Here is a 16,615-nt window from a genome sequence, read left to right as displayed (position 1 = left end):
CTACCAATCCTCTTGTTCCCTAATCTTTTTGTCTAAATCAGATTGTAAATAAATAGCAGATCTCCCATCTAAGAACTCTACGTACGATACGTGGCTAGGCCTTCCAACTGGCCTTTATTGGGTTAAAAAAGCATAAAAATTGTATAATAATTAAAGAAGTCCCATTATACTTTTGTTTCAAAGTCTATTATAATGTGCTAGGAATATGACATAGCATCCAAATCACATTTTAAATGTTCATGCTCAGAATAACTTGATTAAATCAACAGACAGGTTCTGAATTCTCATGACAGGTCCGGTGCTGTGCTGGCTGATGGGAAAGACCTGCAGTTTACAGTCAGTTTAGGGCGGAGCAAGGAGATGCCTAAGAGACAGAGATTAAAATAACTACAGCACATTGTGTTAAGAGTTAGGAGTCATATCAGGGGCGCCTGGGTGGCTCAGGCGGTTAATCGTCTGACTTCGGCTCACGTCATGATCTCATGCTTAGTGAGTTCAAGCCCCGCATGGGGCTCTGTGCTGACAGCTCAGAGCCTGGGGCCTGCTTCAGATTCTGTATCTCCCTCGCTCTCTGCCCTCCCCCGCTTGCGCTCTCTCTCTCTCAAAACTAAATAAACATTTTTAAAAAAAGAGTTATGCATTACATCAAATGTTATAGGAATTCAGAAAAGGGATTATCTAATTCTGTCAAAGGTGGTGTCAAGGAGAGCTACCAAAAAGAAGGTAACATAAGAGATTTTAGCTAAACCTTAAAAAGCCAGTGGTTTTTAGTCAAATAAATTGATGAAGAGTATTTCTGTCAGAAGAAAAAGTGGGGGAAAAATACACAATGGGTCAAAAAAAATCTGTGTGTGTGTGTGTGTGTGTGTGTGTGTGTGTGTGTGTGTACAGGACTAGAAAGGGGCCTGGCTGTAAAAGGTTCTACTAAGAACTTGGGAAGGAAAAAACAAAATTCAATCTGGAACTTGAAGTCCCAAATAAAAAAAAATAAAAAAATAAAAAAGAAAAAAGAACTTGGAAATTAGCTAGATATTTTAAAGCAGGGATAGAACAATCTGTATTTCAAAAAGTGAATCCTGTGAACGTGGAAGATGAATTAGAATATGGAATTATTACAGGCAAAGAGGACATATGGGTTTTTACAGTAGTGCAGATGTAAGAGAGAAACAGGGAAAAATGGAATGTTTCAGAATTGTATTTTATATAGTATTTAAGGTTTTTCAGTATAGAAGTTCCTGAGTAAATCTTGAATTGCACACTGTGTACTCTTGAAAAATTAGATATACATTTGCTCATTTTGCATATTCTATTATACTTTAGGGAATGCCTTAAATAAATTCATTGCTAGGTGAGTAATCTTTCTGTAATGTTAAAGATTCAGTTTCACTTAATTTTGGATCTTTTTAAATGGGACTACTTAGAAAATCAATAACACAGCAATTCTAAATTATGATCCTTACACTTAGGTGTGTCAGGTTAAATGACAATGTGTCAGGTTAAAAGACGTCTAGAATTTGCTGTTCTAAAATAGATCAGGATGAAGCAAGACTGACAGGAACATTAACTGCTAAGGGTTGGGGGTGTATATAGAAGATATTACTCTCTTTACATTTATGTTTCAAATTTTCCTCAAAAAAAAACTTCTTAAAAATTCTCTGCTTAAAGCATTAGAAAAATAATTTCAGAATCAAAAGAACTGAAATGTTCTACAACTCCAAAATCTGTAAAACTTCCTGGCGTTAGGGCATTAGAAAAATAATTTCAGAGTTAAAGAACTGAAATGTTTAAGACTCTAATCCACAAAGAAATGCTCTGTTACTCCTTAATTTATTACACTTAAATAGTGCCATAGCATCAGGAATAACCTCAAATTATTCCATAAATCTCAGAAGATACAAAATCTTTTCCAGGAGAACTCCATTAGTTGAAAGAAAACAAAATGTCTTCCCTAGACCCAGCCAGTTCTTTATCTCTTCTGTTCTTCAAAGTCAAACTACTTGAAAAAATAAGCGACTATATCTGTCTCCACTTTATCTGACCTTCTCACCCCTCAAACCCCTGTGATCTGGTTTGTGTTCCTGCTACCTCCCTGAAGCTCTTCTGGCAAGGCCATTTACAAGCTCTGACCTGGCAAATCTGGTTGACTACTTTCAGGTTACAGCTTACTTAGAGTCGGTGTGGCATCTACAATTGTCAAACTCCCACTTTCTTTAGCTTGCTTGCAATATACTGCTCTCTCCTTCCTTCTCCAACTGTTCCTTTGCTGGTTCTTCTTCCTCTCCCTTTTCCTCAAACTTTTCCATTTCCTGTGGTTCTGGCTGATTCTTCTCTTCCCACAACACTTGTTTCAACTACTTGTTGAACTTGTTCAACTGCTTGTTTCAACTACTCCTGCAACTTTATCCACAGTATTAATGAGCCCCAAGTATACATCTCTAGTCATGAGCCTTACTCTCATATCTGCTTTTCAACCCTTTTTTCTTTTTTTTAATGTTTATTTATTTTTGAGAGAGAAAGAAAGAGACAGAGCACGAGCAGAGGAGGGGCAGAGAGGGAGGTACAGAATCCGAAGCAGGCTCCAGGCTCTGAGCTGTCAGCACAGAGCCTGATGCGGGGCTCGAACCCACAAACTGTGAGATCACGACCTGAGCCGAAGTCAGATGCTCAACCAACTGAACCACCCAGGCGCCCCTCAACCCCCATTTCTTAATCTTTAATTCATTTGATAATTTAACAAAACTTTCGCTCAAGCCAGGAACCTGGGAATCATTCTTGAATCATCTTTCTTCCTCATCCCCTATATCCAGTCATCTCCAATTTTTATGGATTCTACTTAAAATGTTTCATAGCTGATGCCTCTTCTATTCTAGCAGCTACTATGTTATAATCTCTCATCCTAGACTATTAGAATCTTCCTGGTTCTACTAACAGATCTTTCCAGTCCATCCCCATATTGAGGTCAGGGTGATCTTTCTAAAATCTACTTCACACTATTCCATGCTCCTTTCAACTGCACAACAACTAAATGCAACATGCATTCCTAGACCAGGAAAAAAATACTACAAAAATCATTACTGGGGTATTTGGTGGAAAAAAAAATGCTACAAAGATCATCACCAGAACATATGAATATGGGCTATATTAAACAATAGAACTATATCAACACTAAGTTTCCTTAATTTTGATAATGAGTTGTAATTATAAAAGGGAATGTCCCTGTCCCTGTTCGCAGAAGATATATACGGAGGTATTTAGAGGCATAAGGGGTATAATGTCTTCATCTAAGTAGCAAATGATCCAGGAAAAAAGCAGTATGTCTACAGAATGAGCATACCAGTAAATATAGCAAAATGTCAACTGGTGAATCTGGGTAAAGGGCATGTAGTTCTTGAAACTTCTATAAGCTTGAGAAATTTTATAATAAAAGGTTTTGAAAAACCTTCAATGTTTCCTATTATATGTAAGATAAAATTTTGAACTCCTTAGGCTCTCCATGATCTGGTTCTTGCCCACATCTATCATTATCACTTATCAAATCACAACTAACATCTTACCCTCCTCCATACACCGTGACTGTAAATTTCTGAACGCACCAAACTGCTTTGTTCCCTGCCAAACATACACTCTCTACTTCCTGAACCTTGCTTATCTGGCAAACACCTGCTGTTCAAGTCTCACCTCCTCTTGTTACATCCTCACTTCTACTTACTTCTACCTTCCAGATCCAAATAACCACTCCCTTCTTTGTGACCCCACTGTACCCTGTACAGACATCTTCCATAGCACTCATGATACTGCACTGCACTTTTGTGGTTTACAAGTCTGTTTCCTGCTACTCTGAGCCCTTAAGGACAAGGACAATGACCTTGTTTATACTCAGCTCCAGCACAGTGCTTAAGTTGGATGGATAGAGCAATGACTATATTTAATGAGGAGGGCCTCTCTCTCTCTCTCTCTCTCTCTCTCTCTCTCTCTCTCACACACACACACACACACACACACACACACACACACGCCGCGCGCATGCAATATCCTTGGTTACTTGAGTACCTGTATATTTTAATTCTACTGTATTATGATAGATGGTAAAGAGTACAGACTTCAGAATCAGACAGACCTGCAGGATCTGAATCACAGCTGTACTACAACTTTGCAACTCTACTTACTCAAGTTACTTAGTTTTTAAACCTCAGGGCCTGGTGCACAGTACTTAATAAAGTTGCCATTAATGTTATTATTCTTTCTCTTTGATGACACCTGTAATTTAAATTGCTTAAAATCTCAAATATTCCAAAATTGCACACTTTTAAAAGTAGTTCCTCACCCACACCATCTCTCCAATACAGCTTTCAATCAACCTCTCAAGGAATAAAAAAGAATCATCTCTTTTTTACCAAGAGGTCAACGTGTTTTCAATTTCTTGTGCCATTTAAAGATCTCACATAAAGGTGAAAATGAGTTCTAGTAAAGTTTAATCTATTTCTTGATATCCATAAATATTATCTGTTAAATGCTATTTTATGACAGTTTTGCAAACAGCCCATTCATCAACTTAAAAAAAAGTGAGAAAAGCATGTGATCAAAACAAGCAAAATAGAGAATTTCAGTATCACCTATCAAGTACTCAATTACCTAAAACAAAAAAACTGTCTCATGTTGCTGACAAAAAATTCCAAAGACCACCTGTTATAACATATACACTTATAATTCATACAAAAATCTCCTAAACTCTCATCTATGACCTATTGTCCTTTCCCTGTGAACCGAGGTTAAACACTAGCAACATAGAAAGAGAAGATTCACTTTTGGAGAGATATGAATAACTCATAGCAAAGGAACAAAATACCAAAAAAGTCTAGAAAAAGTTCTCAATCCAGTCTGCTTTTTCCCCAAAGAAAATACACCGAACTGAATACCAGATGATGAGGAAAAGGCATTAGAGAAATTTCCTTTACAACTCAAAAACGAGTTCAATCCCATAAAGAAATGGATCATGACAGCTCAGGAAGCACATAAGTTTCCTTAGAAAGGACAGGGCAGGGGGAAAATGTTGCTAAACTTTTAAAAAAAATCATACAAATCAGTTTATTGTTCATGACCATTAAACAGTCACGATAACATTCAATATTACAACCATTTGTGAATGTGCATTACAGGTACTATTTTTGTAATTCAAAAGTATAAAGTATTAACATTTGGATTTGTTTTAGGAATAACAGAAAAATTAGTCCAGTCTTTAAAGAGAACACAGCCTTCCATCCCACTGAATTACCTTTCCTGTTTAAGAGCATACTCCAGCATTTTGATCCTCCTCACAAGATCCTTCTTCAAATTTTCTTGACCTTTTCTTTCCCCCTGAAGGAAGGCAATCTGGGCCTGAGTAGAGAAAAAAGAAGAAGACAAAACTCAGTTTGGACCAAACAAAAAAAGTTTTTAACTCAGCTGAAGAAAGAACCCTTGGAAGATAGGGCACTTAGAGGCAAATATGCTTCCTTTACATATATGTCACAAAATATGTAAGCATATAGAAAGGCACTGATTGCAAGGGGGAAAAACTTTTTTTTAAATACACATTTTACTTCAGACTAGGGATGTTAAAACAGGTAATGTATATCCTCTAAGAGTCCATAATCCAAAACAATCAATATAAATGCAGACATATGCAAAGGATACAGTATAGTTTGCTCAAATGTTTGTGGCATTAAGGGGATTTCTCTTTTATAAAAAATGAAGATGGGGAAAGTGGGAAAATAAAATCATGAGTTCTTATAATAGTATCGCAAAGTAACAGTTCTCACAGCTTCACTACATATTTAAATCTTATGATGGATTTCAGATTGTCTTGAAAGACTTTATTCTGGACCTCCCCTACAAATGAAAAGTAGCTGCCTTTTCTCAATCCCTACCTTTCACCCCACCTCCTTTTAATAGATTTAATATGCAGGGTAAAAAGTGAAAGTTCAAAAAAGGAAAATCAGAGACAATGGCCCTCCAGAGGTTCCTAGCCCCTCCAAGGAATAAAGACAAAAAAAACAAAAACAAAAACAAACCCTACGGTTTAATATGTAAACAAACTGTAAAACTCATGTCTTCAGAAACACAGCTTGGGCAGAATGGCTCTCCAGAATATCTAAAAAGACATGTAGAATTGAAATAGTAACTTCCACTTAAGGAACTGAAACTGTGTTGCAAACACTAACTAGTTAAAGTAACACATAGGGCATTTAAGGGCCCTCAAGGATTGCTATATCAATTTCACTGTTCTCATGTTTTCCCCTCCCATTTCTATTACATTCACCCAGATGACAATGTTATTTATATTTCCACAGTGCTTTAACAAGCAATAACTTGTATTTAATGATGACCTTACCACATCCCTAAGAAATTGTGGATTGTCCAACCAAGGTTTAGTGAGTGAGCCACTAAACTTACTTCTACTCCATTTGAATAACATTCCTTTCTGGTTTTTCAATGCCATAATGAACATAAAATCCAATTCACCAAGCATCTTATAACTTTCAAAATGAAGGTAGTGCTGTTTTTGTTCTCGTTTCAGTAAGCTCTTAAAAGTTACAGAGCCTAAATGTCCATCAACTGATGAATGGATAAAGAAGATGTGGTTTATATACACCACAGAATACTACTTGGCAATGAGAAAGAATGAAATCCTGCCATTTGCAGTAACGTGGATGGAACTGGAGAGTATTATGCCAAGTGAAATAAGTCAGTCAGACAAAGACACCATATGTTTTCACTCATATGTGGTACTTGAGAAACTTAACAGAATACCATGTGGGAAGGGAAGTGGGGGCGAGGGGGCGAGGAATGACAAACAGAGAGGGAGGGAGGCAAACCATAAGAGACTTAAATACAGAGAGCAAACTGAGGGTTGATGGGGGTGGGGAAGAGGAGAAAGTGGGTGATGGGCATTGAGGAGGGCACTTGTTGGGATGAGCACTGGGTGTTGCATGAAAGCCAATTTAACAATAAATTATATATTTTTAAAAGTTACATTGCAATTAAAAGGATTATTTTCATCTTATTGAATTAAAAATCGTCCAAAAACAATTGTATACACAAGGAAAAGGCATCAAATATCTACACTACCTACACTTAATGATCATAAAACCTTTTGAAATTATGTACTCTACAAGGCAATCATTATTTTATGTAAGCATAATAATAATTTCATCTAAAGCTGACAAAAATGGAAGTCCTGACAAAAGGATATGATAGTCCAACTGCTTTGACCAAACAGTGCTTTGGCATAGAATTCTTCATACTCTTCAAAATGGCTTTAATAAAAATAATAATCTAATCAGCATAATTATGTAATCAAAGTAATAATAACATCAACGATCAATGTCTTCCATTATATATCCTTCGGCGAGTTTTATATTTCTGTCTCCATCGTGGTCCCTGGATGCTTCTCAAACTTCAGTCCATAATACTGGAAAAGTCTTTACTGTGACTCATTTCTGAACCCACCAACCACTCCTTGTGTTCCCCAGTACACTTGCTTCTCCATCTTCCTGTCAATTCACATATTGGATTAAATATTTAATAAAAATAAAAGACCCAGAACTGTTAAAGAGAAAGATTGCAGAGAAGATAGAGTTACCTGGAAAGAAAAACAAAAAAGATTAACAGGAATATCTGTGTTATTTCTTGGTGATCACAGAACACCTCTGTGGTATTTCTGCCGAAGATGCATAACCCGAAATGCATCATAAGGAAACACAGGCAAACTCAACTTGAGGGACATTTTACATTAGGTTTCTTGTAATGTTCAGAAGTGTCAGGTCATAAAAGTCAAGGAAAGACTGTTTTAGATTGAAGGAGACTAAAAAGGCATGAAAACCAAGTATAATGTATGATTCTAAACTGGATTTGGCTATAAAAGGACATTATTAGGACAACTGATGAAACATGAATGGGGTCTGAGGATTAGATGGTAGTAATATATCCAGTGTTAACTTCCGGATTTTGATGGTTATATGTTGTTACATAAGATAGTACTTATTTATAGGAAATAAACACTTTTAAAGTATTTGGTGGGAAACAACAGGCTATCAGATTAGCTGACAACTTGTCCTCAAATGGTTTCTGTGGGGGCGTCTGGGTTGGCTCAGTCGGTTAAGTGTCCGACTTCAGCTCAGGTCATGATCTCACAGTTTGTGAGTTCGAGCCCCACATCTGGCTCTGTGTTGACAACTCAGAGCCTGTGGCCTGCTTTGGATTCTGTGTCTCCCTCTCACTCTGCCCCTCTCCCGCTCACGCTCTTACTCTGTCTCTCAAAAATAAATAAATGTTAAAAAAAAAAATTTTTTTTAATTGGGTATTACCCTTGCGACAGTTCTGTCAATACAAGATCTAAATTTTCTTCTTAATTTTGAAACACTATGCCAACTTCCTTAATATGATAAGATACAAGTTCAATTCAAAGTTAGCATCATGCATAATGGAAAAACCCAAGAGGTACTGACAATCAGGAACAAAACAAGGATGTCCATTTTTCATCACAAATATTTAACCATATTCTGGAGGTGGTGGCCAATGCCATTAGTCAAGAAAGAAATGTTTAAAAACAGAAAAGAGGAAATAAAATCATCATTATTTGCAAATGATACAAGTGGATACATGGAAAATCCAAGGAAACTGACTACAAACGTATTTAAGAAAATAGAGGAATTTTAGTAAATTGGCTACGTATTAAAATAAATTAAAACCCATAAAGGGCACCTGGGTGGCTCGGTCGGTAAAGCATCCAACTCTTGCAGGTCATGATCTCACTGGTTCATGAGTTCGAGCCCTGCATTGATTGAACTCTGCGCTCAGAGTACAGAACCTGCTTGGGATTCTGTCTCTCCCTCTCTCTAGCCCTCCCCTGCTTGTGCATGCATGTACATGCTCTCTCTCTCTCTCAAAATAAATAAATAAACTTTAAAAAAGTTTTAAAAAATTAAAACGAATGAGCTTCTATAAAAAGTTAACATAATTATAGAAAGCAATCCTATTTATAATAACAAAAATAAGCTGATTACAATAAATCTTTCAATAAAAAAATAAAAGCCATGCAAAGAATACAGCACACAATGATTCTAAAGTATAAGTGGAAAACTAAATAAGCAAAATAAACAAATTATTTAAAATTCCTGAAATATTTTAAAACATATTTCTGTAGTCACTTAAATGGTGGTACTGATGCATGAACAGAGAGCTATGGTATGGGCAATCAAAAAAAAAAAAAAAAAACCTAATATATATAGGAATTTGGTATAAGCTAAAGGGGACACTGCAGATCACTGGGGGAAACATGGATTATTCAATAAATGTTGATGGGCAGCTATCTGGAAAATATTTCTCACATCAAAATATTAAAAATTTTTCAAAGAACCCCGAAGTATGTGAAAAAAAGGTAGGGTTTGCTTTTGTTTTAATAATCTCAGGGTTAGGAATGCCTTTCTGAGGATAAAACAAAACCCAAAGCCATAAAAGACTAATAAATTTTATCTCAAAAAATATTTACACATAGAGCAATTAAAAAGTTACTGAAAAACTATTATGAGAAATAAGATAATTCTTTTTTTGACAAATGTCAAAACAAAATAGAAAATGTAGTCATATCACAAATCACAAGAGTTTGCTTTTCTTAATATAGTAAGCGCACCTACCAATAAGATAAAAATCAAGGACTCCAAGGACTCAACAGAAAAACATGCAAAGGACATATTGATAGAAAGGAAATACAAAAAGCTCAAACTTATTAAAAAGATGTTTAACGTCACATGTAAGAGAATACCAATTGAAATTATAATCAGATTTCCCCTTTTCTATCAGACTAAGTTCAATAATGTAATAAAACAATATGTCAGGGGAAAAAGGCATTTGTCAGTTTCACTACAGTGGACAATTTGGTACCATCCATCCACTCTGCAAATGCACACACTCTTTACTCAGCAATTCTAATTCTAGATCATTACCCTTCAAATATATTTGCACATGTGTGAAATGATATATTGAAAAATTACACCCCAAAATGTATGCATAATCCAAATGTCCATCTACAGGGAACTGGTTACATTTAATTATGAATAAAACTAATAGAAAATCAGGTCCTCAACTAATATCTTTAAAAAAAAAAAAAGAGGAAGAAAAAGCCAATGTCTTAAATTTTTTTCCCTCTGGAAAACTCTACTCAGAAAGTTAGAAACAAAAGATCTGAAAACACATGTTCTGACAGACTAATTTCTTCTATAAAAATCACCTGAATCTAAAACATAATAACTGGCATAAATTCTACCCTTTCAAAATAAAAGGTAAATCCCAGGTAAAGGTTTTTCTAATATGGTAAGATACTATTGTTTGAATTGGATTATTTAACTGAAAAAGGCAGGAGGAAGACGGAGACTGAAGGGAAGAAAAGACTGAAAGAAAGAATGGAAGGGAAGGAAGAAAGGAAAAAACAAAGAAAATAGGAAAAAAAGTGGGCTACATCTATACAAAGGAAAGCTACGCATTTGTTACAAAGAAGACAGTTCTTATTATATTGATATAGAATGAATTCCAAGATAGATTAAATGAAAATAAAAGCAAAACACAGAACAACGTATGTAGTTTGCAACCATTTGGTTTAAAAAAAAAAAAAAGGTAAATATACTATTATGCTTCTCTGTATAAGTAATACTCTGGAATGATTCACAAATATGTATCCATTCTGAATATCCTCAAAGAAAACAACCGGGTGGCTGAGAGAAAGAAGAATAGAGTTAAAACTACCTTTAAATGTACATGTCCCTCCTTATGCCTTCCGAATGCTGTCCTATAGGCATGTTACTATGCATAAAAGTCCCTTAACTGAAAAACTTAAAACGATTACAGCCAAACTAGTTCACTAGATCTGGCTCCACAAGCCACCAGTTTGTACACTTGGTCTTGGATGTTTCAATCCAAATACATTATTTTTATAAAAGAGAAAAAAAAAAAAAAAAAGAAGCACCAAGAGATTGAGTTTATGCCCCTAAAGAGCACGGCATTCTCACAAATGAACTAAGATGACAGTCCAAGACCATAAATGAATCACCACCTGGAAAACTCAAGGCACACATGCAACATAGTGGGAGTATTACAACAAGGATATGACAGACAATACATTGTCCAAAGGGCCCCTTAAAAGTTCTCCCTGCACACCACTATAGCAGAATTCCTTCTAAACGAAGAGAGACAGATTTCTAGGGAGCAAATATATTCTGATACTGTCCAGTAATATGGAAGTGATGCATTCAGTTATTGAATTTTTCATTGCATCGGTTCACTTCTCTCTGAACTACGTAAGCTACAACTTGCCTACTTTCTAAAACTCTCACTTCTGCCTTCACTAATGTCACCTCAACATTCTTGGAGTGAACTCTTTTGAACTTTCCAGAGTTCCAGGAACAAAAGATTATGACATGCAATTGAAATCTTAAGAAAAAAAGTAGAAAAATGAAGTAAATTCAATATGATCAAGTAGATAAAGTATGAAAATAGCTTTCAAGTATTACAGATAGAATATTTTTTAAATTGTAAATCATCATACATCCATTTATGTGTACAGGGAAACCTAATGGTAATGGCACATATTTTTGAAAAGAAAACTTTGGAATTACCTTCAAGGAAAATAAAAGTTAGAACGCATACAAGCCTTATTAAGATTTTACATTATTTACCTAAAATTAGGTCTTCATTTCCTAACCATTAGAAATAAAAAACATAAAAACAGCAATAACTGGATATTTTACAACTTAAGTCTACATGGTAAACAAAAATTAATTTCTGTATTACTTTCCAATTCCAATTTGTCAAGAGGACATATATAAGGAATATAAACCTGCTATATCTAAGGTTTATCTGCACACACAGGAATATCTAAAAACAAATTATTTTAAATGTACCATTTAGTTTATTGAAACCATTTAAACTATCTTGTACTCTAAATCTTAAAAGGTTTCAAATTCAAAACTGAAATCACTGTAAAGCATATTCAAAAAAGAAAAATACGCAAAATATTAGCTTGGGTTGGACACTTTTCAGTTGTTTCTTGCTCATCTGCAATGGGCAGAGCACTCACTTTTGCAAAAATCTGAAGTATGAGAAAACTTGACCAATCTAAGCTTCTCACTTTCCGTTTGAGCATAAACTCACAAATAACAAGAGAAATCCTTGAAAAATAAAAGTGAATAATACAGTTTACTTAAGCTAAGTAATAGCATACAATGAAGTTTCAATAATTTGCTTTATATCCTAACACCTTTATAAACTACACTTGTTCCCTCTGAAAAACTTTGGATTACATTGCTCTCTTAAATTCTGGCTGCAAGTTGGTTTTCTTTGGCACACAACTGTTGCCTCTAGCAGCCCTCTCTCCTAAAGACAGTGTGACCACTCAGAGACATCAAACTGTACTGTAAAGGAATCAAAGAGAGGACTTGCTATAACACACATTGCTCGGGCCAGGCTCCACCCTCAGTCTGGAATGGGCCTGAGAATTTGCATTTCTAGCAAGTACCCAGGTGATGCTAATGCTGCTATTCTGGGACAACACTTGGAGAACCACTGACCTACACCATCTGTGACATAGTTAGAAAGCCAAAAATAAAGCAAATAGGCCGTTAAAGAGCAAGAAACAGAGCTGTCCCAGAACCCCAGCTCTCTATGCCACAGAAGTACAAAGTGTTATATAGGCCCTCAAGCTGACAGACAAAGACACATTAGCTGTTTTCTCTGCCAAATTTCTTGTTTATGACTATATTTTTGTAGTCTCGTGATAAAAAAAATAAAATTGATCATTTTTCATTCAGTTAAAATCACATCTTTAGAGAATACCTATTACCCACCACAGTCCAAATTATTGTAAAGAAAAAAGGAAAAACAAATAAAACCAGGTTCCTACTCACAGTGCGATTCCAATCTAGTGATGGTGCAAGACCAGAACACGTATGTATAGAAAAAAGCTAAGGGGCACCTGGGTGGCTCAGTCAGTTGGGCATCCGACTTTGGTTCAGGTCATGATCTCACAGTTTGTGAGTTTAAGACCTGCATCAGGCTCTGTGCTGACAGCTCAGAGCCTGGAGCCTGCTTCGGATGCTGTGTCTCCCTCTCTCTCTGCCCCTCCCCTGCTTGTGCCCTCTCTCTCTATCTCAAAAGTAAATAAACATTTAAAAAAATTTTTAAAGAAAAAAGCTAAGACCAGAAAATGAGGTCTCTTAGTAACTGAGGATTTGAGTAGTAAATTTAGTAAAATATTCACATTTATTCATTTAACAATATTAACTGAGCACCTACCTTGCACCAGGTACAGTTATTGACACTAGGGCTATGACAGTAACAAAACAAAACAGTCTAGTAGAAGAACCATTGTATGCTGAATACAACACAGATGGACCAGTAGCATATGTTGTATGTAACTAGAACCAGAAACACAATTATGGGCAAAAGCATTGAATATAAAAAATAAACACAAAATACAGTGGGATGCCTATTCAATTCTGGGGTCAAGTACAAAACTGATGTTCATCTCAGAAACTGTATTTTAATCTAGTATTAACTTTACAGCTAGCTTTATCTTTTAACAAATGAGTGAGTTTCCTGAAATTTTCCTCATAAAAGCTCCATGCTATTATTTTTACTTATCTAGTATTCCTTTCCAGAAAAGATGAGGAATTTTTTTTAAGTGACAGATTATGTCTGAAGTTCTACAAGAGACAGGGGTGTATTCTTTCACAGCAATCCCACCATCCCTAAATACATGATTACAAATATAAATTGTCCTACACAAGAAACTCTCCACTGGTCAAATTCACATTTAAAACACTAAATTAATTACATACACATTATCAGGTGATGGCAAAATATAAATAATCGCACATCAGGTTTCTTGACTCCTTATAAAGGTTCCTCTATCCCTCAACCAATCAATTCTCACGGCATGTCCTCCTATATCTCAAATCTTTACAAATGTTTCTAACATTTGCACAAAGAAATGGAAACTTCATATACATATATATGTGTGTATATATACATATGTGTGTATATTACATGTGTAGACACACATACATGTATGTGTATATACAAGTGTATTAGATCAACATATTGTGCACTATAACTTGCACAATGTTATATGTCAATTATACCTCAATAAAGCTGGAAAAAGGAAAAAGAAAAATATGTACATATTCATATACATACACAGAGTGAAGTGAGAGAATAAGATATCAGTCAAGGGACAGATCTGTGAATGTGCAGTATAATAAACTTGACATTCAAAGATGTAATATTCACAGTTATCACTGTTTGAGAACCACCCAGAAAACATTCCATTAAGACGATGTGAGGCTAGAGGCCAGATCCAGAGTAAATGCTAGCCTAAACAAGCATTCACATCTCAAAGGTCGAAAGCAATAACTCTAAAATAATTTTTTAAAAACTAAGCTTATCAAAAATGTCTCCTCCCAACCCCAAAGAAAGCCAAATGGCTAGCAGTGGTGTTGGAAGTGAAGAAAAACATAAGTACTAAGAAAGTGACAGCTCTTAGTCAGAAAATGTCAAATTTGGTAACAGCTTGTAAGTATGAATGTGAACAAGTCCACCAACTGTTCTATACAAAAAAAAAAAAAAAAAATCATTAAACTGACTCAGCAAGTGTTCCAACCTGAGCAAAATCGATTCATCAAAAGAAATAAAACTTTCATTAACACTGAGAAGACTATTAACTTAACAGGAATTCATATATACATATGAAACGTGACTCTCAAAGGAAATAAAATTCAGAGAAAGCAAGGATCCCACACAAAGAGGTCTGAATTTTAAAACCTGAGGATTCACAAAAAGTCTCAGAAAGTATTCCTTGCATATGAAAAGTTTTCTACAGTGTATCATTTTATGGTCAGAAAACTTCAAAGCAGTTCTGAACATGTTTTACACCAATCGAATTCCCTTTCGATTGATATATAATCTCTAAAGAAACAGTCTTCAAGAGGCAACACTTTTCATATTTAAAACATTCATTCATTATGTCTCCATTGTGGACCTATAAATCTACAATGCTATGTAACTAAAGCCCAAAATCTTCCCAATGGAATTTAAGGCTATCTACAATCTGTTCCCACCTCACCTGTCCAGCTTTGTCTTCCACATTCCCTTCTCCTGAACACATCCTGTGTTCCAATCAAAGGGGACAGTATTTTAGTCTTCAAATATGGCCTGAACTCTCCCAGTCCCACACTTTGGCTAATGTTCCTCTCTTCATCTCCACTACCTCCCCAAACGCTCTTCTGAAATTTCAAATTCTACCAATGCCAAGTCTTGGCCTATTTAGCTCAAGCCTTCTCTGAAGCCCAAGAGTACTTATTATTTTCTATTAAAGAAAAACTCCTCTGTATGTACATACTGTTTTACTACTTTATGGCACTTAAATTAATGTTCAGTCAGGAGGCAAGAAAATAAGGGTTTTTGAGAACCAGGCATTCTGCTAAACACAGTATGTAACTAATCTAATTTTCTGTGTTATTACTGTTTTTATACCATCATTTTCATGGAGTTTATTACAGACCTTCAAGTTACCATACTTACTTAACCATTGCAACAGATCTTCTGGACTGGCTACTCAAAATACACATTTCCAACCACTTTCTACCTTGTAACTTCCCACTACAGAGTCTAGAAAGCAAAAGTCATGCTTTCTTAGATTCTGTTGTGGCCAAACATGGCTATGTAACCAATGAGATATATATGGATACCTGCTGGGCATGGGGATGGTACTTATGGGGAAGTTTATCATTCACTGATAAAGGAGACACAACAAAAAACACCTAAGCAAACCTTTTTGCTACTTTTCCCTTGATGTCTGTAACTATTGCAATTTTATAATCATAATGCAACAAAGAAGACAATAAGCCAACACACTGGGGGTGAAGGATGGCAGAAGAGAATAACAGAAAAAAGCCTAGTTTCTTTACGTCATCATTGAATAACTGCACCAGCTTATGTCAGAGAAAAAGACTACCCACCACCAGACTTGTGAGAAATATACGACCTTTGTTAGGTCACTGTTAACAGGGTTCACTTCCTAATACTCATTTCACTATAGTTGGACATTCAGACTGTAACTTTTCACTATTACAAAATAAATTGCTAATGATGTTCTTCATGCATATAGACTTTTTTTAAGCTTTTAATTTTAATTCCAGTGTAGTTAACATAGTGTTCTATTAGTTTCAGGTGTACAATATAGTGACTTAACAGTTCTACATAATACTCAGTGCTCACTATGATAAGTGTACTCTTTAATCCCTATCATCTATTCACCCATCCCCACATACCTCCCTCTGGTAACCATCAGTTTGTTCTCTTATAAAGAGCCTGTTCCTTGGTTTGTCTCTTTTTCTTTGCTTTGCTCATTTTGTTTCTTAAATTCCACATATAAGTGAAATCATATGGTATTTGTCTTTCTCCGACTTTTTTCACTTAACTTTATACTCTTTTTTCACTTAACTCCATCTATGTTGTTGCAGATTTCATTCTTTTTTAGGGTTGAAAATATTCCACTGTGTTTACATATATATAAACACATCTTCTT

At 35.4% G+C, this 16,615-nt stretch overlaps 1 protein-coding gene across 2 annotated transcripts in view; it reads right to left on the bottom strand.

Annotated features, from left to right (window-relative positions):
- Nucleotides 1–16,615, bottom strand: part of STRN (striatin) — a 100,391-nt gene that overhangs the window by 63,794 nt on the left and 19,982 nt on the right. For both annotated transcript variants that reach the window (XM_047852469.1, XM_047852470.1), the window contains exon 2: nt 5,273–5,376. In XM_047852469.1, coding sequence (XP_047708425.1) covers nt 5,273–5,376 — 104 coding nt within the window. The remainder of the gene's footprint in view (nt 1–5,272; nt 5,377–16,615) is intronic.

The sequence above is a fragment of the Prionailurus viverrinus genome, chromosome A3 (assembly GCF_022837055.1).
Source record: "Prionailurus viverrinus isolate Anna chromosome A3, UM_Priviv_1.0, whole genome shotgun sequence".
Classification (NCBI taxonomy): domain Eukaryota; kingdom Metazoa; phylum Chordata; class Mammalia; order Carnivora; family Felidae; genus Prionailurus; species Prionailurus viverrinus.
This window is presented reverse-complemented; position numbering and strand designations above follow the sequence as displayed.